This window comes from Dermochelys coriacea, chromosome 22 (assembly GCF_009764565.3).
Source record: "Dermochelys coriacea isolate rDerCor1 chromosome 22, rDerCor1.pri.v4, whole genome shotgun sequence".
NCBI lineage: Eukaryota > Metazoa > Chordata > Testudines > Dermochelyidae > Dermochelys > Dermochelys coriacea.
Genome location: NC_050089.1, coordinates 17,795,875 through 17,819,103, shown reverse-complemented (window position 1 = coordinate 17,819,103; position 23,229 = coordinate 17,795,875). Strand labels below are relative to the sequence as shown.

General features: G+C 50.4%; 2 protein-coding genes across 5 annotated transcripts in view; one reads left to right on the top strand and one right to left on the bottom strand.

Moving 5' to 3' along the window:
• TMPRSS4 (transmembrane serine protease 4) lies at positions 1-21,063 on the bottom strand. Of its 4 annotated transcripts, XM_043500861.1 has the most exons (12): positions 20,753-21,035; positions 11,926-11,959; positions 11,713-11,826; positions 10,364-10,516; positions 10,007-10,136; positions 7,076-7,177; positions 5,546-5,586; positions 4,821-4,980; positions 3,258-3,424; positions 2,596-2,691; positions 2,336-2,478; positions 1-1,814 (listed from the first exon to the last, which is right to left on the bottom strand). In XM_043500861.1, exons 1-12 carry the CDS (start codon positions 20,753-20,755, stop codon positions 1,632-1,634), a joined length of 1,326 nt encoding a protein of 441 aa, XP_043356796.1. In that variant the 5' UTR covers positions 20,756-21,035; the 3' UTR covers positions 1-1,631. The 4 variants fall into 4 exon arrangements, with proteins under 4 accessions (XP_043356796.1, XP_043356797.1, XP_043356798.1 ...); XM_043500862.1 differs by lacking the exon at positions 11,713-11,826 and having other exon boundaries at positions 20,753-21,063; XM_043500863.1 differs by lacking the exon at positions 11,926-11,959.
• Positions 15,404-23,229, top strand: part of SMIM35 (small integral membrane protein 35) — a 32,409-nt gene continuing 24,583 nt past the window's right edge. The window contains exon 1 of the mRNA XM_038380833.2: positions 15,404-15,783. Coding sequence (XP_038236761.1) covers positions 15,777-15,783 — 7 coding nt within the window. The 5' untranslated portion in view covers positions 15,404-15,776. The remainder of the gene's footprint in view (positions 15,784-23,229) is intronic.

The following is a 23,229-nucleotide window of genomic DNA, read 5'->3' as shown; positions in this document are numbered from 1 at the left end:
CTCAGAACCAGGGCAGCCAGGTGTTTAACACAGGGGCCGTGATGGGAAGCTGCTGCTGTGGGAGCCTCAGAGCTCTGACTGGAAGGTGAGACACACAAGAAATTAAAACTGGCACCACAAAAACGCAGGAATAAACATTGAACCAAATTCTAGCCTCAGATGTCAATTCAGTTTCTCAGGAAACCAAAACTCAGCCAGGCGTGAGGGTGGAACATGCTCCATAATACCCCTGGCCCACCTGCTTCCATTTACCCCTTCAGTCCTCAGTTCCCTCCAGGCCCCTCTAGCTGCTGTAGGGGCAATTCCCCACAGGCTAGGCAGGTGCCTCCAGGGCCCGGGCAACAAAGCTCGTCTAGAATTGAGCCTTCCCGAAGGCCCTGTCTACCCCCTGCATCACCTGCCCTGGCTAGCTAAAGTCTCCTGTGCTGGGAAGAGCAGAAATGCACCTCAGCTCCATTCAGCTGCTGTCACGTGTTCAACTAGCAATGTCATGGCCCTCTTGATTAGCTAGCAGGCATTGTGGCACCAGCATTACGTACCCCTCTCAGAGTGTGTGTGTGTGTGTGTGGGGGGGCTCCAAACTTTGTGGCCTGAGAGCCACTTCTGGGTATGGAAATTGTATGGGGGGCCATGAATGCCCAGTGGGGGAGAGGGACTCTATGGGATGTAGCATGGGGGGGCTCTATAAGGAATGTTACTGAGGTGGGGGGAGGAGGGGGCTCTACAGGGACAGTACAGGGGACTCCTAGGGGCCCTGCTGGCAATGACACCAAGGTGGCTGTACCAGGCACCGCCACGGGCGGAGGCACCCTAGCTGGGACAGGTGCAGCCCCTGGGTGGTTTCAAGGCTCTCGAGGGTGGGGCCGTAGGAGACCAGGAGGGGACTGGGTGTGCTGCTGTGTGTGTGTATGGGGGGGGGGCTGCTGCGCAGTGGGGGGTGTGTGTTTCTGATCCCAGAAACAGCGCAGTGAAGTCGTGTCTGCGCAGTGTGGCACTCCATGTGCCGGAAGATGGTGCTCATCAAGGGAAGTGTGAGTCGGGGGCTTTGGAGTACCGGGCGGGCAGAGCAGGGAAGCCCCCGACCCTGCTCCCCAGCGGGAGCTCAAGGACCGGATAAAAACGTCTGATGGGCCGGAAGCGGCCCGCGGGCCGTAGTTTTCCCACCCCTGTCTCAGAGCCTACTGCTGAGGGATCAGAGCTTAAAGCCAGATCTCCTGCTTAGTGGCATTCATCGTTTAGAGAAGCCTAGGAGCAGCAAACGCTTTGGATTTTTGATTAGCTCAGCACCCAGGAGCAATGTATGTTTTTTTTCTGGGGAACTAAACACCAAGAAGCCCTAGCCAGTTCCCATCAATGTATTTCTGCTGCTGTGTAAGCCAGATTCTTCATGGACCATTGCTACCTCTGTCCCAGCCATGGTGCGGTATGTGAACCCCACCAGGTCCTGAGGCAGAGAGCATTCTGGCAGGCATGGCTGGCGAATGTTTGTGGCCTGGCTATTCTGTGCTGTTGCAATAACAGTGTAGGGCAGGTCACAGGAGCTGAACTGGCCTCTGGCACTCACAGCATGGGGTGGCACAAGCTGCCGTCCCTGTCCCTTGCCAGCCCAGCAGGGAGGAATCCATTCCTGATCAGTGTCTGGTTTCAGAGACAAGGACGCTGACCCTCTGGATGGTGTAGATCCAATTGAGATAGGCCTGCACTTTGGTGTAGACGCCAGGAGTGCTTGGTCCGCCACAGCCATGTCCCCAGCTGACGATCCCCACCACCTGCCAGTGCCCTGGATTGTACATCAAGGGGCCGCCGCTGTCTCCCTGGGAGGGACACACACAAGCAGGTGTTACAGGGAACCCTGCTGTTCCCTATCCCCTGCTCCTCTCCCAATATCAGTGGCTATGGAGGAAGCAGAGCTCAGCCCGAGATATAAAGTTCATAACTGGCTCAAGTCCATATGTAGTGCAGTGTGACTTTACCATAATGGCCAAGGGCCCTGGACCCGGCGCGCCAGAAGTGACCAGTGAGCCACGGGGGCAAACTTGAAACACCTTAGAGGGGCCTGATTTTCAGGGGGCAGGTGCTCAGTGCTTTCTGAAAATCAGACTCATTCAAAGTCTTGGCCCAGCCTCCCTTCTGCCCCCACAACACCCAGCGCCTGTGCTCCAGTCCCCGAGGCTAGCAAGGGCCCCGAACGCTCCTGGAATTAGAGGGATGTTACTCAGGGCTCCATGCTGCTCCTCTTCAGAGGGGCTGGAGGAACGAGCATGCAGGATTTACCCCTGAACTTCCACCTATGCGGTGAGAAGAACACATTTTCGAAGGTGAGAAAGGTCCTCACCTGGCAGGTATCGACACCGCCTTCCATGAGGCCTGCACATATCATCGTATCTGAGATGTCCCCCTGGTAGGCATCTAGAGCATTGCAGGTGTTGCTGTCAATCAGTTTGATCTGGGCCTGCTGCAGAGACTTGGACAATGTACCTGATAAATGATACACAAATGAGAGCTTCCTCCCTTCCACCCTGCCTCTCTGAGAGCCAGGGTTAAAGAGAGCAGTTTTCAGTCCTGTATGGTAGAGAACTAACCTACTGAACTCACCATCCTGCTCTGTGTAGCCCCAGCCTGTCACCCACAGTGGGGCGTGAGAGGGCAGTTCCTCATCAAAAAAAGGCAGACAGATTGGTTTAACTGTGTCTGGAAGGGGGAGAATATGAACAGACAGAATCAGGAGAGAGGGTCTCAATTCTAGGCTTGTGGAGAAATTCGCCTGGCTGCCCAGGCACTAGAGATGGATCATCTTAAACTCGTGCCAGAATTATCATAGTGGGTTTTACACAGCTGCTTGACAGGCCTAAAGCAGTGTGCACCAAGGCAGAAGTGAGCGTGTTCTGTCGCGTTCTGGCATGTCAGGCACATTCACACTCACACATTTGTCTGCCCAGTCAGACGCACTCATGGACTGAACCAGGCACAGCCATTACAGGCCTCTGTGTCACACATGTTGATTTACGAATGGCACCATTCACACACTGGTGTTTCACGCAGTCCTGGATGGCCCTATCTATCTCCTTCACGTGTCCTCACAGCCTTTGACTTGCGCCTGACCCATATCATGCACTCCCCACTTTGCCAAAGCTGAGGATCCGGCCTTATAGCACATTTAGACAAATCCATAGGCAATGGATGCCAAGGCATTTATGTTGGGGGCTTATTTCAAAGAAGTTTCTGAAAGTGATTTCAGAGAGTAGGCTCTCGCTCACCTGAAATACTTAAGGGAGACGCGAGTTTTACCAGGGCAATGTCATTATCTTTGGGAAACATATGATTACTGTCAATGATGAAGATCTTTTCCACAGGGATAGTGTTGAAGTTGGAGAGGATTTCGGATCCTGCTTTCACTCGCCAGTTCTGAAGGGCCAGGTTGTTCCTATGCACAAATACAGCCAGTGGTTATTGGCTTTTTTCCTTCTGTGACTTCTCCATAATGATAGGTGCTCATGCGAGATACATAGATGTCAAGTATGCTTTGAATATATATTGGTAATAAGAACTATAGCTCCCTCTCTGCCCCTTAGTCAGGAAGCAATGAATCACCCTTCACGACATGCAGAATTGTTCCATGTAGCTCAAAACTTGTCTCTCACCAACAGAAGTTGGTCCTGTAAAAGATATTACCTCACTCACCTTGTCTCTCCAATATCCTCGGACCCACATGGCTACAACTACACTGCATACAGCCAGGCTTTTAGTAATCTTCACTTATTCCCGATGTTAGTTCCCTCCTAAAGGAACTAAGGACAATTGGAAGAGCAACATGCACAACTCAAAGCATGCGACATGTTGACTAAAGAGTCTCAGATAAACTGAGGTTGAAATCCTCATTCCTCAAGAATGCAAGTTCCCCTGCTTAACAAACTCTTCAAATGATTGGTTTCAGAGTAGCAGCCGTGTTAGTCTGTATTCGCAAAAAGAAAAGGAGGACTTGTGGCACCTTAGAGACTAACAAATTTATTAGAGCATAAGCTTTCGTGAGCTACAGCTCACTTCATCGGATGCATTTGGTGGAAAAAACAGCTTTTCCACCAAATGCATCCGATGAAGTGAGCTGTAGCTTATGAAAGCTTATACTCTAATAAATTTGTTAGTCTCTAAGGTGCCACAAGTACTCCTTTTCTTCCTGAAAGAGATAAGCTCCTAACCAGAGTTTAATTTTGAAATATTAAAAGAAATTGTTTAAAGAAGGGGGAATTCCAGTTGCTCTGCAGTAGTGTAAATGACAGCACAGAGGGTGGGGCAAATCAGCCCATAATGTGTATATAGCCAGGCAGCCAGGCTTCGCTGGCTGAGCTGCAGAGCTGCTGAGCACCTCCCACTCCCAATGACTGCAGCTGGAGTTACCTGCATTCAGCAGACCTTGTTGATGTGAAATGGCTTTTTGACTAACTGGAAGGTTTTTGTAAGAAAATTTCTCGTTTTGTGGACATTTTGGGGGCTTTCACAAACAAATCCCAAACTGATTTTTCCCCCCATTTTTTTGACAACCGAAAACCAAAAGACATTTGGTTTATTCAATTTTTCAATAACCGCCCCTCCTAAATTCACATTTTTTAAAAATGAATATGATTTTTTTTTCATTTTCTTTAAAACATTTCATGGAATGTAAAATGCCATTTCCAAGCAGCTCTAGCCCTCAGCTCCTGAAAGCAGCCCTGACTCCTCCAGTATTTATACACTTAATCTACAGTTTGTCATCTCGGCTTCTGTCCGTGGTTAATGTGAGTCCCCCACCCACAATTCCCAGTGGATTGCATTCGGGGACTCACTTGAAGCAATGTGCTGCCGTGAGAATCCACCTCGGGTCAATGATGCTGCCCCCACAGAGGTGCTGGGTTTTGTGCTGTAAGCTGACCTGCCATGGCCAGGCGTCGATCCTGGCCTGGCCCCCACCAACCACACGTGGAGACCTCACACTTTCTCCGCAGGCTGCATCCAAGGATAAGAGATAACAAATCAACATCTTAGCTCAGCACACGGGAGAGTGACTCCCCTCCACCACCCGAGAACGTGCCTTTTGGAGGGAAAATACATGTTCCAGACTTCAGAGTAGCCGCCGTGTTAGTCTGTATTTGCAAAAAGAAAAGGAGGACTTGTGGCACCTTAGAGACTAACAAATTTATTTGAGCACAAGCTTTCGTGAGCTACAGCTCACTTCATCGGATGCATTCAGTGGAAAATACAGTGCTGTCTGTGCAGATTGTATGTCTATGAGCTAAAGAGCTGGTAAAGAACATATATGTATATGTGTGTTTGTATGTGTATTGCCTTCCATTGACACTGCAGGGCTTGCACATATCTCACAGACTGTGTAACTTTCTTTAGAATTTTGCCACACTTGCTTAAATCAATTTATTTATCCCCTTCCCTTTCAAACTGTAAACCTTAATTGGCTTAGCATAATTAATTAGATAATTCACCTACCCTAGCTAACCCAGTGGAAGCAGGAGTTAAGCCATAAGTGTGTCTACATTGATAACAGAATCACACTTACTGGCACATGCGAGTGAAACGACGGACCCAGAGAGGCAGTGCCTGCAACAGGAAAATGGCATGTTAACTGCTGTGTCTCTCACAGCCCATCTCTGCCCGTGGGCTATAAGGGTCGCACATTGCATTGGTTCGTAGACTGCCACCTTAAAATCAGCTCTTCGGCCTGTGGACTGAACCCCCCGCCAAATGTGTGAATCCTGCTCATCTTGCGCATGTGAGGAGCCTCCTCAAACCCGGGGGCTTGCTCAGAGGAGTGAAGTGGCACCGCTGACTGCTCTGGGCTCCTGATTGGCCGAGTCCCTGAGTCGTGCCACGTTTTTAAAGTCCCTATGGACTGAAGCAGCAGCAGCGCTTTAACTTGCACCTTGCTACCAACTCTGCAGTGACCACCACAGAGACGATAAACTCTGCAGCGGCTGGGCTGACAGTTAGCGGGTCAGCAGCTGGCTCAAGCCCAGGCCCTGGGGCATTCACTGCACAGAGTGAGGCTGCTGCAGAGCTGAGCAGTGTCCTCCTGTGCACTAATCCCTGCCTGGCTGTGGCCCGGCCCTGCCCTGGGGAGGGGAGGAGAGGCTGGGGTCAGAGGCTTCCCCACCAGGCCATCCCAAGCAAGCGGCTTGTACGTTCCCTGGTTTGGCAAGGTGTAGTTGTGTTCCTAACGGTGCCCCGACCAGGGTGTCTCAATGGCAGCCAGTGCCAGCTGCCAGAAGCACCTCACAGGGCATTGGCTGGCAGAAAGGTCCTGCTTTGGGCACAGAAATCCTGTCCCATCAGAACGGTGTGTGGGGCTGTGTGGTTCTGAGCCCGCCCAGGTTCAGCGACTCCCCAGCAGAGTGGTGTCCATAAACAGCTGTGAGGCCCTGAGTTACTGACCCATCACTGATGGGTCAGCGTGAACCAGGGCAGATTATGGGAGCTGGTTATGATTAAACCTTGTTCCCAGCAAGGGCACATCTCTGTCCCTGGCCCCAAGGGATTTCACTAGCACGTTGGGGCCTGCTTAAAGGTCAGCATCACTAACAGAGCACAGGCTTGTGGCTGGTGGGAAGCTGGTCAGTCAGGACATTTGGGGGCTGTCATGGGAACCATCAGCAATGTGTGTGCCAGCCAGTTGTGTTGAATCACAGGGGCACTGGCTGACAAAGCCCTATAAACCTCATGGAGAAAGGGTGGTCTGAGCACAGGGCTGGGTGCCAGGAATGCATTCTGGGCTTCATTTCTGACGCTGATGCCCTCTGTGGCCTTAGACAAATCATGTGCCTCAGTTTCTCAACTGTAACATGGGCAGAGTGACACAGAGCTGCCTCCCCAGCTGAGGAGCTGATCAGTAATACTGCTGATAATGTGCGATGAGCAAGGCAATGCTGTGTAAGCGCTAAGGCTAAGAATCATTGCTGCTCTGCTCTCCGCCACAGGAGAATCAGCCCAGGAGCAACCCCTGCTGATCTCAGCAGCCCTTCTCCACGAGATGCACTGAAGCGGCCAAGTTAATCCGTTCCTCAACTCATCTACCGGTTGCTTTTCCACTCACCTGCCGGAGTCTTGCCCTTGGAGGACCCCATTGTTCAATGTGACCTCCCTGAGGGGCAGGCCCTGCGTGTCTGCAATGTCCACAGCTCTGAATGTGGGGACGCTGGAAAATACAGACAGTGTTTTATCAAAGTGGGCCCATCCCAGCAGCACAGCCAGTGGCATTGGAGCATGGACCTCCCTGCTGCCAGGCTGGTGATGGAGCATTGCATAGTGGGACATGACATTTCCCTGTTAAAATTTGGGGAGGCCACGGCAATCTGCCTCATTTCCACATTGTGGCTCCTGACAAAGTGCCAGTGTTGCCCTCAGTTGGACAAAGCTGGGGATCCTGGCCCAGTGGGTTTGTGAGAAGACAGAAGCTCACAGACTGAGCCCATGAGGGGTCCCTGCAAGGAGAATGTGGTCCCTTGCAGGCAGTGGGACTGAGTCTGGGCGAGCCACCCAGGAAGGACAACACCCGGGGAGAAAGCTGCGGCCGCGCAGCGTGCACCGTACAATGGACCCCTCTCAGCCCGGATCATCTTGGGGTAGGGGAAGGGCAGGTCCGTTTCTGTACCGTGCCAGAGCACGTCTGACCTCGCTTCAGGCACTCGCTCTGGATTTACAGCATGAACCACAGGAGAAAGGACCAGTGAAAAGCAGAGAGTGAAAGAGAGAAAGAAACAAGAATGAGGCAGAGAAAAACAGGGATGGAAAGAGAAAAACAACCCGAATGGCGACAGTGAAGGGAGACCCCAAACCTGCTGCTCGCCCCAAACAACCACAGAATCCTGGAGTGTCACTTGCAAAGTGCAACCTCAGCAGGCCCACGGCAGCTCAGTGACCTGTCACACTGCCAGAGCCAGCTCCCTCGCTGCAGGGCGGAGGCTGTTCCAGCTGATGGAGCCAGTTTTGCTGAAGAACAAAGGGAAGCCTTTCTTATTAAAATAAGCATTGCAGATGGATGCCCTTCTTGCTGGTCCCTGCAGCAAAGGCACCCCAGAAAGGAGCCCGTGGCAGTCTGGGGTGCGTGTGTGTGTGTGCGCTTTATCTTTTACTTTTATTTCCATTTGTGTCAGGAATTGAGAGTGTTCTCATGTTTCATGCCCAGTGGGATTCCTGGAGGGTGTATAATGACAGGTTTCAGAGTAGCAGCCGTGTTAGTCTGTATTCACAAAAAGAAAAGGAGTACTTGTGGCACCTTAGCGACTAACAAATTTATTAGAGCATAAGCTTTCATGAGCTACAGCTCATGCATCCGATGAAGTGAGCTGTAGCTCACGAAAGCTTATGCTCTAATAAATTTGTTAGTCTCTAAGGTGCCACAAGTACTCCTTTTCTTTCTGGAGGGTGTAGAGATTGATGGCACTTTACTTGCTTACCTGCTAGTAAAATGCAACAGCTGCTGGTTTAGTGGAAAGGACTCGGTATCTGGGGAAGATGCAGTGTGAAAACAATCAGGCTGGGATTTTCAAAGGAGCCTAAGGGAGTTAGGTACCGATAATCTGATGCCAGCTCTCATCCTAATTGGTATTTTGCTTAAGCCCCAGCTCCTTGAGTCAGGGATTAGGTGAGAATCCTCATTTTTATTTTTTAAAGAAGTTTCTAGCCACCATGATCATGGAGAAACATTTGAAAACTTGAATCTTAAAGGCTCCAACACCAGAAGGAGGAAAAAACAAAAATCCACCCCAATGTATTATTTTTTTAAAAAAACCTCATGTTTTTTAGCCATTCTCATGATTTTTTGATGACAGGCTCCTTAGAAAATCCTGGCTTTAATTAATTGTGCAGTACTAGCTCAGCTGTGTTCACTGAAAAGAACTGGTGCAGGCTAGAGAGGGGAGACAGAACCTTTCACAGCTAGCTTGCTCTTTCAGACCTGGCTCTGGTTAGGGTCAGCAACATTCAGAACCCCTGGATGGTAACTTGGGGCCCTGCGTGAAATGACTGTAGAGACTGCAGAGCGCTTGTAACACAGGCTAACCCAGCTGTTTTGCGCCCTCAATCCTTTAAGGCTGGGAATACTGGGAGAGGGAATAGCATCCTGAGATCATGTGACTGATCATGTGAGCAAGGCAGGCTATAAAAGGCAGAGCCTGGCACTCACTTAGAGAAAGGGAAAGTGGGAAGGTAGTGGGCTGGCTGGCTAGAAGGGCAATGGCTAAGAGGTTGAGGATCCTCCCTGTGCAGGGAGAGGACCTCAGGAGTAAGACTATTGGCAGACCTGGCTAGGGAGATGCAGAGAAGCCCTGATCTGAGGGTGACCACGTAAACCCTGGAGGGGCCTCGGAGAGCCAGCTACAAGTGCATGAGGCTAGGTGCATCCGATGAAGTGAGCTGTAGCTCACGAAAGCTTATGCTCTAATAAATTTGTTAGTCTCTAAGGTGCCACAAGTACTCCTTTTCTTTTTGCGAATACAGACTAACACGGCTGCTACTCTGAAACCTAAGGCTAGGTGTGTTTCTGTTCTGTTTAAGATGATAAATGGAAGCCCAGCAGGAGAGACCTGAGGGTGATTGCTCTGGGTGTGTGAGACTTTATACAGTCAGATCCTGGAGAAGAGGGAAAACTGAGGCCTAGTGTCAGAGCCAGATAGGGAGGGCAGGGTTGCTTGGAGTTTGTCTAGATGCCTGCATTCCCAAAGCCAAGTACAGCCTCAGCAGAGAGGAAGGATGGAATGGGCCACAGAGGCTAGGCTCCCTCTCATGCCTAGAGGGGCAGTCAAGGGGACACCTAGGCTGTCCCTGCTCTGTGGAGAGAGGACACTAGTCCAGAGCTCTGCATGCTAATGAGCATTAATAGTTATTTCAAGTATTCTTCCCCCCCCCCCCCAAAGAAATGTTTGTTTTTTTTAAAGGGGCAGTGAGCTCCATACTAATAAGAGAAGGAGGAAAAGGGATGACCAGAAAGCCAGAGTGCAGGGGGAGTGAGAGGGAAGGCAGGTACCTGTTGTAGCCCATTTGCTTGCAGGCTGCTTTTGCCAGGGTCATATGAAAGTTATCGTGACATGCCCAGAACCAGGCTCCGGTCTCTTTGTTTAGTACCTGCAAGGTGGCTCTGTCTTCAGAAATGCGGACTAGGGAGAAACACACAGAGTCAGCTGCATTGCAGGCTCCCCTCCAGGTGGCTGCAGTTTGGCATATTTGCGGTATCTAGTGCATGCTAATCCCCGTTACAGCCATTGGCCCCTGGTTCCAGTGATTTCTACATGTAGCAAAAGGCTCTCAATGCTGCTTTCAGCCCCCAGACCTGCCCATGCCCCCTGCACAGAATGGTATTGCTGGCATAAAACCCACAACTCACCTTCCATGAGTGGGCCTTCTGGGACCTGCTGCACACAGCTCTCCTCGTCCTCTCCCCAGGAGCAATCTTCCTGCCCATCACACTGCTGCTGCATGGGGATGAACTTGAATGTCTTACTGCAGAGGAAGTAGTAGCGTTCCAGAACTGCCTTGACTAGAGGGGAAAAGGACAGAGTCCAAATTGGTCTGTGATGTTTGGCTCATGTCTGCCAGGGAACTTTGGGGGGTGGGTTTAAATCTTTTGTTGCAAATGGCTTCTCCTGAGATCAAGGGGTTTGGCAGCACCCATTCTGGAGGCTTGTGAGTGAGGGAAGCTTTCCATGAATGCTCTCCCAGTGCAGATTCAGGTCCGGGTTAAGCCATGTGCTGAGCCATTTCAAGCTATGTAGGGATGCTGGGCACACAACCAAGAGCTCTAGGGGCCAGGTGGATACCAGGGTGTGTGTGTGTGTGTTTTAGATGCACAGTGCATGTCTCTGCACCAGCCCATAGAGGTGCCCCTACCCATCCAGCTAACTCAGCTGGCCAGCGCAGTGGGGGCAAGCATAACCTTGTAGCATTCCCATTGCCCTCGGGGCAGTAGTAGGGAGTGAACTGTGCACTTGGGCCCAGTTGTGCCTGCCTTCTGCACAGAGTTATGTTCATGGCACACACACACAGAGATGAAATCTCTCGCTGGAAGCTTGTGACGTAACACAATTTTATTTCTTAGCACTGAGAACAAAAACACAAGAGCTTGAAAACAGAGAAGGAGAAAACTGGCTCCTCCCTAGGGCAATGAGACACCCCCACTGTGTTTTAAGCAGTCTGTTTCTAGCCTGGCAGACTGACTGCACTTGCAGGCATCACTACAGAGCCCCAGAGCCTGCAAGCACCACCAAGGAACCCTCCCACTCTTAAAGCAATAGCTTGCAAAATTCCAACAATCCTCAATACACCCCCCACAGGAGGGCAAAGGCTGCTTGCAGTTTGCCCCCCAACTTCTGCATAAACACTGGAGTCAGACACAACCTGGCCCAAAGGTGGCATTAGGATGAGATCCCTGAAGATAGTCATCCCTCCCCACAACCCTGGATCTCAACAGCCCCAGGCTTTGGGATTGGGCTGGGATCTGGATCTGAAGTCTGCATCTCACCCTGTTTCTCCCCAAATCACAGTGGCCTCCACAGGTGTTAAGTCCCCTTTCTGCAGGGGAAAGACTGTAGCCTCAGGTGCTATCACTACAGCGCCTTGTGAGGCGTGCTCTAGCCAACCTTGCTAGGGCACCTGGAGAAGTGTAGAGCAAGAGGGAAGTGTGGCTGCTGTGCAAGCCCCCAGCATGCAAGTGGGACACGAGAGAAGGGACCTTACTTAGGAAGGCAATTACAACGATGGTGGCCATGCTCAGGATGGTGGCAATGAGCGGGATGCCAAATCGCTTGAAATTTTGTGTCCCAGTCAGGGATTTGCATGGTAGAGAAGGACCTGCAACACAGAGAGCGGCTCATGGGCATGTGATTTTGGAGCACAGCCCAGCACAGTTAGCAACACTTACAACCACGCCTGAGATCCTAAGGCCATTACCTCTCCTGTTCAGGGGCCACTCAGAATCTGTGTCCTGTGAATGGAAGGGAACAGCAGTCAGTGAACTGAATATGTGCATTAAAAGTACAGTAGGTGTTGGGAAAGGAGGGTTCCTGGGAAAGGAGTCTGTGTGCATGGTGCAGGGCTGCTTGCTTGGATACCAAAGACCTTGATCCCAACTGATCTAAAGCCCACGGAAGTCAGGGGAGTCTTTCCAACGGATCTGGCCATGGTCTCCCCATGGAATGACCCTGGTGCTTTCTGTTAATGGCTAAGGCCCCAATTCTGCTTTTGCTTATGTGACCAAATATCCCCGAGAAGTCTGTATTGTCATCACATGCTTGTCTCCTCAAAGACTATATGGCTTGGCTGTCCCAGGTGTCGTGCCCCTGCAGCTCCCAGGCATTGCAAGGAGAGATTCCTGACCATTTTGTTCTGGACCTTGATACTATTCCACCATATTCAGGCCTTAGGTACTGCGGAGACAGGCACCTGAGAAATACCCTGGAGATGAGATGAACTAGGATATGCCAAATGGGGGGGAAATGTCTGCATGTTCCCATTTCATCTTTAAGGTGACAGAGCAGCAATCCTTTGGCTGCAATGACATGGGCTGTGTTGCATTGTTCTGTGTGTCCCAGCATGGCGAGTGGACACAAGACATCCCAGGTCACTAAGGACATACGCAGGGGAATAGACCCGCTGATTAGGCTACTCACTTGCTTAAAGTGAAGTATGTGATCATTTCCCCTTGACTTTAATGAGGCTTTAAACACAGTCCCATATGACAGCCTCACAAGCAAACTAGGGAAATGTGGTCTAGCTGCAATTAGTATAAGGTGGGTGCCCAACTGGTTGAAGAACCATATTCAAAGAGTAGTTCTCAATGGTTCGCTGTCAAACTGGGAGACTGACTGCATGTAGTGGGATCCCACAGGGATCAGTCCTGGGGCTGGAACTATTCAGTATTTTCATTAGTGACTTGGACAATGGAGTGGAGACTGTGCTTATAAAATTTGTGGATGACACCCAGCTGGGAGGGGTTGCAAACATGTTGGAGGACAGGATTAGAATTCCAAAATGGCCTTGACAAATGGGAGAATCTGTGTGACATCAACAAGTTGAAATTTGATAAAGACAAGTGCGAAGCACTTCACTTGAAAAAGGAAAGGCAAAATCAGAGGACAACTACAAAATGGGGAATAACTGGCTAGGTGGTCGTACTGCTGAAAAGGAAGTGGGGGTTCTAGCTGTTGACAAATTGAATAAGTCAACAACATGATGCAGTTGTAAAAAAGGCTAATAGCATTCTGGAGTGTATTAACAGGAGTGTCGTATGTAAGACATGGGAAGTAATTGTCTCACTCTACTTGGCATTGATGAGGCCTCAGCTGGGCACCACACTTTAGGAAAGATATGGACAAATGGGAGAGAGTCCAGAGGAGAACAACAAAAATGATAAAGGGTTTAGAAAATCTCACATATGAGAAAAAGTTGAAAAAACTGGATGTTTAGTCATATGAATATGGGTATAAACTGGCCACCAGGAAGTTTAGACTTGAAATCAGACGAAGGTTTTTAACCATCAGAGGAGTGAAGTTTTGGAATAACCTTCCAAGGGAAGCAGTGGGGGCAAAAGATCTATCTGGTTTTAAGATTCTACTCGATAAGTTTATGGAGGAGATGGTATGATGGGATAATGGGATTTTGGTAAGTAATTGATCTTTAAATATTCAGGGTAAATAGGCCAAATCCCCTGAGATGGGATATTAGATGGATGGGATCTGATTTACTATAGAAAACTCTTTCCTGGGTATCTGGCTGGTGAATCTTGCCCATGTGCTCAGGGTTTGGCTGATTGCCATGTTTGGGGTCGGGAGGGAGTTTTCCTCCAGGGCAGATTGGAGAGGCCCTGGAGGTTTTTTTTGCCTTCCTCTGTAGTATGGGGCATGGTTGACTGGAGGGAGGCTTCTCTGCTCCTTGAAGTTTTGAACCATGATTTGAGGACTTCAATAGCTCAGACATGGGTGAGGTTTTTCATAGGAGTGGGTGGGTGACATTCTGTGGCCTGCGCTGTGCAGGAGGTCGGACTAGATGATCAGAGTGGTCCCTTCTGACCTTAGCATCTATGAATCTATGAATCTATGAAAAGAAGACTGAGGGGGGGACCTGAGAAGAGTCTTGAACTATGTTAAAGGCTGTTATAAAGAGGATGGTGATCAATTGTTCTCCATGTTCACTGAAGGCAGGATAAGAAGTAATGGGATTAATCTGCAGTACGGTTAGATATTAGGAAAACTTTTCTAACTCTCGGGGTAGTTAAGCTCTGGAACAGGCTCCAAGGCAGGTTGTCCAATCCCTGTCACTGGAGGTTTTTTAAGAACAGATGACAAACACCTTCAGGGAGGGTCTGGGTTTACTTGGTCCTGTCTCAGTGCCGGGCTGGACTAGACGACCTGTTGAGGCCCTTTCCAGCCCCATGTTTCTGGGCTCTATGTGTGAGGATGCTTTGTAGGATCAGGGCCTGACGCCTCAGTGTGTGCAATTTTTTCCACAGTTAATTGAAAACAAACTAACAACAAAGAAAAAAATAACCCCATTGAAACTCAGCATGTAATTTTCCAAAAGAACAAAGGCTACAATTGTCTGGGGAACTTGTTACTAAAGTCCAGGTAGAGTCTCTGAATTGGCAGTGCCAAGGAACAGATTGCATCATCTCAGCATCACTGAACTGTACTGAGAAGTTGTGCAGAATTGAAAGTCTGCGCACAGACCGAGCAGAGGGGCTGCAGAGGGTTTTGAATTCAATCCATGTTAAAAATAGGGATGAAAAATTGAGAACTAGATTGAGTTGCAGATTTGAAAGCACTCCTAGTGCGTGGGTGTTGGAGTCAAGATTTGTTCAGGGGCTCTCTCGGTTGGCCGGAAGTGGCCTCTCTTGCCTGCCTGAGAGTTTCCTGAGACCCCCTAACTGGCACTTCTGGGGGCATCTTTCAATAGTGTCCAAGGGCGTGCAGGAAGGTTGATAGCAGACAGAGGCCCTTTCCAGGAGACTCGGGCATTGGTGTGTGGGCGATTCTGCCCCTGGAAAGAACTTTGCTGACCCTGCCGTTCCGTGCAGGCTGGTGCACTGTGGGAATAGCCTAACGAATATCTAGGCAGGGGATGAACTCTGGAGAGAGGCACATCCCCCATTCCCCCAGCTCAGGAATAAAGCAGGCTGCACAGCAGCAAGGGGCAGGTGGCTTTTCCAGAGTATCTGTCTTGCATTGCCGCCCAGGTCCAATTTGATGGCTTGGGCTGCCCCATACCCTGAGGCTGTTCCTGTGTCTTTTGCCTTTCTCCATCGTGCTGTGTATGTCTGTGTGGTCCCTGCAGAGCGGGGCGGGGAAGCCACCCCCAGCCTACGGGGACAAATGGTATAGAGAAGAGCAGGGACAGCTATTGCAGCTGCTAGGAGACGTGTAAAAAAACCCCTTTGCAGCAGCCAGTCTCAGGAGAAAGTGATAAATAAGACACTAAGCCCCCTCCTTCTCTCCACACCTGATCACAGAAGGAGAAGTCCTGATAAACACATCACCCAGGCTTTGCCTTAGGAGCAGCCGAGCTTCTCTCTGGTCGATGTATTCATGCTAAACAGAGAGAGTCAGGACAGCGTGGCTGGACTTTCATGTGGCCGCCGTATATTCGCATGGATGACTTCACTGTGCTGCCGAGAGCTGCCCTTTGACCCTGGCTGCTTTCACAGTGAACTCCTGGCCTATGGAAATTGGCCCATTTCCATGTCACTTTAATGTCCCTTCCAGCCCTGCGTGAGACCATTCCCTCCAGTGTCACTGCTGGACGCTGCAATGGCAGGTAAGCGTCAGGGCTCTGTGCAGGGGCTGTGCCCAGGATAAGCAGGGAACGGGGGTTAAATGCTAAGACAAAATGGCCCACAAAGGAGACAGATTCAACAGCGAGTGAGATTCAGGAGCCTGGGAGCAGGGATGGGAACTGCTTGTTGAGTGGGGGAGGGGGTTGTGTGATGTCAGACTTCTCAGCTGTTCGCTGTTATTAATCATTTGCAGGGTTGCCCACCCCGAGCATTTAAAAATCACTAGTCAGGCCCCCAGAATCATGGGCTCTAAACCACAGTAAATGGTGGTGGTATTGTCTCTTTGCCTCCTGCTTGCGGAGCTGCTGGGATGCATTCACCTTGTAAATATTTTCTCCACAGCCACCAGGGCTAGAGGCTGATTTTTTGTTTTAAATGAAAGCTGCGATTCTCCTGTAGTCACCAGACTCCAGGAGCGGGGCACTAAGAAAAGCAGCAGGTATTGTGGGTGTCTGGGATAAAACCACAGGGGCAGCGCAGAGAGCGGGTGATCAGCAGTGCCACGGGGGCAGAGTGCTGCTCCGTGTGTTCTAGCAGGGTCCAAACATGCCCACTGGCCTGCAGTGCATGGTACCTGGGTTCCCCAGCACAAGCCCCCATTCTCTTCTGTGGCAAGGGCGTTTGGACTGGGATCTCTCATCCTTCTCCTTCTCTATGCTGTCTGCCTGGAACTCAGTGCTGCCGTTCTAGTGCTGCTCAGGGCTGGCTCTTGGTTTTGGGGGCCACTGTATAGGGTAGGGAGTGAGACCTGAGACAGGCCTTCCCTCACCTGCATTGCAACCTGAAGTCAGGGCCAGGGTCAGGATTCGAATCCAGGATCTACTGATCCCCTGCCCTCTGCTCAACCCTCCTGGCTGCTGTGGAAATGCAAGCTTTTATTATTATTGGAAACCCTTTGGAAATTCGTGAACACGGTGTCTATAACTCACTATTTATTGAGCTCTCTGGGGTGTCTGGCAGTGCTTCGTAATATCCCGTCTCTTCCACTTCTCTACCATAGCCCGTGCAATGGGCTAAATCCTAACAAACTTGTCCCTGGAGTTCAGTGGTGCAGGGAGAGATGTTCATGGTCTGGGATTTTCCTCCCTGGGGCAGATTAGTCAGTATCTTTGTCCTTGAAGCCCATGTTCAGCAGTGAGTCATGGCAGGGTAGCAGGTGGTTGGATAATGTACAACATGCCAATTGCTTGCCAGGAAGGAGATCCAGGAGTCTGGTGTGAAAAAGTAAATCTGTCTGGGGAGTTGGTGTGTGGGACGGTGAGAGTGTAAGGGGGAGAAGGAGGGGTGTATCTTTGGGGCTAGGGGATCAGTTTAGCTTTCTGCCTTTTCCTCTGCCCATCCCTGACTTGATTTCCTCCAGGAAGCTGCTATCTTCTGTGTGTGTTGTCTGTATAAATGCCAGATTGCCTTGCAACAGCCCAGCCTGCTCACCCATAAAATACCACCTGCGGCCTCCGGTGATCATGCAGGGCTTTGAACAAACACATGACCAGTCCTCCCTGGCTCTGACCTCTTGTGCAGTGCCCCTCCAGCGGCCTCTGAATTCCAGCCCCACCTCACGGACTGAGCCTCTTTTATAACCAAGGGGGCACATACCACCATGCCAGGGGTGGGGAAGAGGTAGGCTAGGCTCAGCCTAGGTCACTGAGGAGATTCCCCCTCTGTAATAATCACTGGCAGCTGCCCACTCTACATAAATGCTTAGGGCCAAATTCCCACACTGGCCCCGGGGTGCTGGCAGGGACTCTGCTGAGCTCCTGTCCTTCTCCTTCTTCTTCCACAGAGCTTCCTGCTTGTTGGAGCCCTGCTCAGGGCTCTGTTTGGACTATCAAAGGCCTTTTTGACCAGCTGAACTCTCTGTCCCTCTGTGGCTGCCTCAGGTCGGTCTTTGTTGCGTGTTTCATTGCAGAGAATTCAACCCAGATTTAATGATCTGGATGATGGGATGAATTGCACCTTCAGCAAGTTCGCAGATGACATTAAGCTGGCAGGAGAGGTAGATAGGCTGGAGGGTAGGGCTAGGGTCCAGAGTGACCTAGACAAATTGGAGGATTGGGCCAAAAGAAATCTGATGAAGTTCAACAAGGACAAGTGCAGAGTCCTGCACTTAAGAAGGAAAAATCCCATGCACCTTTACAGGCTGGGGACCGTCTGGCTAAGCGGCAGTTCTGCAGAAAAGGACCTGGGGATTACAGTGGATGAGAAGCTGGATATGAGTCAGCAGTGTGTCCTTGTTGCCAAGAAGGCCAATGGCATATTGGGCTGCATTAGTAGGAGCATTGCCAGCAAATCGAGGGAAGTGATTATTCCCTCTATTGGGCACTGGTGAGGCCACATGTGGAGTATTGCGTCCAGTTTTGGTCCCCCCCACTACAGAAGGGATGTGGAAAAATTGGAGGGAGTCCAGCAGCGGGCAACGGAAATGATTACGGGGCTGGGGCACACAACTTAAAAGGCGAGGCTGAGGGAACTGGAGGGTTCAGTCTGCGGAAGAGAAGAGTGAGGGGAGATTTGATAGCAGCCTTCAACTACCTGAAGGGGGTTCCAAAGAGAATGGAGTTTGGCTGTTCTCAATGGTGGCAGATGACAGAACAAGGAGCAATGGTCTCAAGTTGTAGTGGGGGAGGTCTAGGTTGGATATTAGGAAAAACTATTTCACAAGGAGGGTGGTGAAGCACTGGAATGGGTTACCTAGGGAGGTGGTGGAATCTCCTTCCTTAGAGGTTTTTAAGGTCCGGCTTGACAAAGGCCTGTCTGGGATGATTTAGTTGGTGTTGGTCCTGCTTTGAGCAGGGGGTTGGACTAGATGATCTCCTTAGGTATCTTCCAACCCTAATATTCTATGATTCTATAATGCTGGAATGAAACTTGCCTAGAGACTAGACTAGTGTGTAGAGACAGAAGTGGGCAGTTGAATGACATCCTGTGCATGTCAAATCCTTCTTGAGCAGAGTGGATAATGTCTGAGCTGTACTTGGTCTTAGCCTTTCCTTGGGTCTATGCAATCTCCTCATATCAAAAGAAATTCTCTGCTTTCAGTCTGGTCTCTGGAGGCAGCCAGTCAGTGTGTGTGCAATATCTCTCTAACTGACATCAAACAGAGCCCATTGTAATTATAGCTGAATTGGTTAAATTCAAAGCATGGCAGGAACTGTGCCAGCTTGTTTATGTAAAGCAAACACAGTTTTCTTGGAAAACTGGGAGCTGCTATGACTAATTAAAATGACCTTGTTGTCTTCTCTGACAGAACATTAATGCAGCTTCTGATGCTCTGGTGCCCCAAACCGTGTCCTGACAAACGCAAACCAACAAGAGTTTGACTCCGAGATGAGCATTTGAATCCAGGACGTTTGGGTGGGTTCATCCAAGCCCTAGGTTTGCTGCACCCTGCTTGTTTCGGGGATCAGTTACAGGGGTCATTCTGACTTTCCTGATTCCTCTGGCTGTGTGGCACAGACAACACGGGGGTGATGGTGCAGAGCTGCATGCTGAACTGTTATATTTACTGTTTTTTACTTTTAAGAAAGAGAGGAAGGAAATCTCCCTGTGCTGCTTCAACTTGTAAGAACTCATTAATTAGTGGGTAAATGGTATGCACTCTGGACTGGGAGTGAAGAACTCCTGGGTTGTACGAACTCACTGACCTTTGGCAAATCACGCTGCCCCTTTTTGTCTAGTTCTCCCATCTATAAAATAGGGGATGGTATTCCTTTACCTCCCTCTCTCACTGCGAGGTGGTTGGGCTGATTTGTCAGGGTCTACAGAGGGCTCTCTTTGTGAGGGGCACTATTAAATGGGTAATTATACTACGGTGCACTTTGTCAAAGCCTACATCATCTGCATGAAAATGTTTCCCACTCCTTCTATCAGAGAAGCCTGCTAGCTAGTGTGAGCTGGGCTCTGTGTAGACTTTGCAAAGGAAAGTTTCAAGAACTTTCCAAAAATGGCTGTCAGATCTCTGGGACATGGAACTGGGACGTCCCTTGCAGATGCCTGAGTTACTGTCACATTCTGCCCCCTTCAGTCCTAGTAACTTCAACAGGCATATGTACGCTTCAGGGTGAGTAAGGGGTGCAGACTGGGGGCTTTGTTCCCATTGAAATCAATGGTCATTCTCCTGTCCCAAGCCTCGTCTGCACTAAGATCTTTTGGGGAAATATCCTGCTGCTCACAGTGCTAGTGTGTTCTCCACCTGCATTGGGTGACGTAGGGATGAAAACACTCATGTACACTGCCCCTGCTCGCACTGCAGCTGCCGTTGGGGGAGAGATACGGGGGCAGATTTTCTGAAAACCCTCGTGCACACAGCCATAGTGTTAGTGCACATTGCACCCATGTTCCACAGCGCCTTCCCTTTGGGGCAGGCCAGTTCCAGGTGCACTGGCTGAGAAGCTTGGGGGAGGCTGGCAACTCTCTGAGGGAATAACTCTTCTAAGAACACATGTATTTTGACCTCAGGAAGAGCCCTGGACCCCAGCTAGCAAACTTTTGAGGGGAAGCTAATTCCAGCGATGTATTTGTGCAGTTCCTAGGGCGGAGAGGCAGCAGGGGAAGCCATGCAGAAGTTGGGGAGCTACAGGCTCTGAGCAGTAGCATCTCATGATATATTTAGCAAGCAATAAAGCAAAGCCCAGAAGAAGAAAGGGGGCAGAGGATGGGTTACACTCCTGGGCTCAGAACTGCTGTTGGATATTCAGAGCCAAGGAAGAACAGGTCATTTGAAAGGGGGAATGGGAATGCCCTGGTTTTCTCTTTCACACTCAGGGATAATAAATCTACCTTGTTCAAACACAGAGCTGCTCTCTATCTGACTGAGTCTGAAACTCCGGCAAGAGAGCAGTGAAATGGGAGGTGAGCTTCTCCCATCCCTGTGGGAAGGATGGTGGGATCTGCCAGGGGGCCCTGGGAAGTGAAAGAAAGCTGTTCTACACTACCGTGATGGTGACTCACCATGTCTGCCCAGCTACGAGGTGTCCTTCAGCCTGTGGAAAGAGTCAGTTTCCCAGATCCAAGGGATGCCTGGAACGCAGCACTTGCCCTTCAATCACCAAGTGCCCGAAGGGTGCCAGAACCCATGCGGTTTGTCCAGAGTCTCAGATGCTCTGCAGCTGTCCCCACTCTGCCTGAGCTGAGCAGCCCCTGCTCTTTGGTGCTCTACTCTAGCACTGACCGCTGGACAGTGGGAGTGCTATTTAAAACCCACAATGGGAGTCGTCAAGCAGGAATTATGATTTGGATTGTAATTTGACACCCATCTGTCAGCATCAACATCACTTGTATAATCTTCTCTGCATCTACCACTGGAGAGTGACTCACGGGCAGAGCTATTGCCAAGATTAGCCTATCAGGAGGGAATTGATGGAGCAAGGCTTTTCCCACTCCATCTGTCTGTCCTTCCGCATTGCTCCAACTTGTTTTTGAGTCAGAAATGTTATAGGGTGGAGGGGGAAAGAAGAAAATGTGAGATGGAAGGTTACCAGATGGTTATGCCCTTGCTTCTAAGGTCACCAGCTCGTCATATTGCTAGGCGGGTCACCCAGTTTCATTTGTGAGTCAGTGAGCACAAGTTGCCCACCTCTTTACTCAATTTCCTTTCTTCAGCAGCAGCTGGTCCAGGGTTCTTTGTCCTTTCCTGACCTGAGCCGGTGTGTTGTGTTGCGGTTGACTCTTAGACAGCTACCGTGTTGTACCCCAGAAGAGGCTCTGTTTCAGTGGTGGGTGCCGTGCTCCATACATTTATCCCTTGCTTACCTTGTGTGTGTACGTGTAAAGCACGTTGAGCACCTCAGATTTAAAAGGGCTAAGCACAGCTACATTACGAAAATGCATTTTAAAGATTGCCATGGTATTGCTGTCTCACTGCTGAGCTGGGCTTCTTCGTCCCAGGGGCTTTATGGCACAAGGTGCTCGGTTCTCCAAGGCTTTCACCACTCAGCTCTAGGAGACGCCCCACATGGATTTTGTTGCTAGTCAGCATGTCACCTCCAAAAGAGTTACAGCCAGCTTGTGGTAGCTGATGATGAGAATCCAGGGAGAATCCCTGGGTAGGAAATGGCACAGGCGACTGGCGCACGCACATTACAACCAAGCACCATGACATGTGTCGGGCTAGGACAGTGAGTGCCAGGCCCCATGAATCCAAGTGCCACCTTTGGCAGCTGCTTGTGGAATGTGCAAGCTCTCCTCCTCCTTCAGATCCCCGTCCCCCTTTGCTAGCCCTCCCTGCAATTACATGTCAACGTTCAAAGCCCCGAAAGCAGAGGAGCCAATATGTGTGTAAGAGTGAGCCTGCTGCCCCACCCTTCTCTGCCATAACTCTTCCCACACTCAATCCTCTTCCCACCCTTCTCGGTTATCTGGCTGGGCCCCGTGAGCAAAGACCTTCCTTGGGATCTGCATGGGCAGTGCCATGCCATGCACGCCAATGAATAACAACGGGGCCAGGTTGGCCAATAGGTGTGATTGGGATTCAGCCTGAGGGTGCTGTGCTAAGGAAGGAATAAACAAATTGCAGCCAATCCCCGTATGTGAAGGAGGCAGCTGGCAGCCTCCTCCCTCTGCAGCATCAGGCATCAGCAGAGGCCAGACATGAGGGGTCTAATCATGTAGGGCCATAGCTATGTCCCTAAGGACACCACTTATTTCAGTACATTGGGGAGCTCGATGGGATAGAGTTTCGGGGAACTCAGAGAGGTCTGTGCCCTTCCCCCACAAATCCAGCCTCTTTTTCAGAGCTGCCTCCCTAGGACCCACTTGTCACCGTTCTGGGCATGAACCACGGATTGGATGCTCTGTCAGCTGGGGGAGATGTTTATGAATGCCATCCGCCCTATAACTGCAAGGCTCAAGATAGCAGGCAGCAGATGTCTCGTCCTCAACTGGAGACAAAGAATGTCTCCCTTGGGTCACCCAGAGTGCACACGGGGAAGTCTGAGTTACAAGCTGCTCTCTGTGTCCTGCTGCGATGTTACACCTGCAGGTTGGAATGTCTCCATCTTTCCAGGGAGTCTCCCAGCAGTGTGTAGAGCAGCCATTCTCCTTGGAAAGCTGGGTCTCCGTGCTGTGTGAATCGGCAAGGAGCTGTGACATATGGCGTAAAGGCGCCCCAAGAGCCAATTCCTCAGCCGTGCACCAGCTCGCTAGCTGCCCTCTGGCACGGTCAGAGGCTGCAAAATGGCTGGGCTTGACTTACCTGAGCTTTTTTACATGCGTATGGAGCTGTGATAGTGGCAGGAGCCCTAAAAGCAAAAAGCCAGTTTCCTCTCTCGGGTTTCACTGCAGTCTGGATGCTCAGCACCTCTGTCAGACAGACCCAACCCGGGCATGCCAGGACAGGCACTAACAGCTCTGGCACTGGGGTTAGCTGGGGACATTATGATGGCTTTCCCGTAATAACACAGTAATGAGTAATGCATGGGCCTTAGGTT

What these genes read in the sequence shown, in the direction of transcription:
- TMPRSS4 (XM_043500861.1), bottom strand. An exon ending in CGTTGTAATTGCCTTCCTAA is followed by an intron (nt 10,517 to 11,712) that starts GTAAGGTCCCTT and finishes TTTCCCCTCTAG; the next exon opens with TCAAGGCAGTTCTGGAACGC. An exon ending in CAAGGGCAAGACTCCGGCAG is followed by an intron (nt 5,587 to 7,075) that starts GTGAGTGGAAAA and finishes TTCCTGTTGCAG; the next exon opens with GCACTGCCTCTCTGGGTCCG.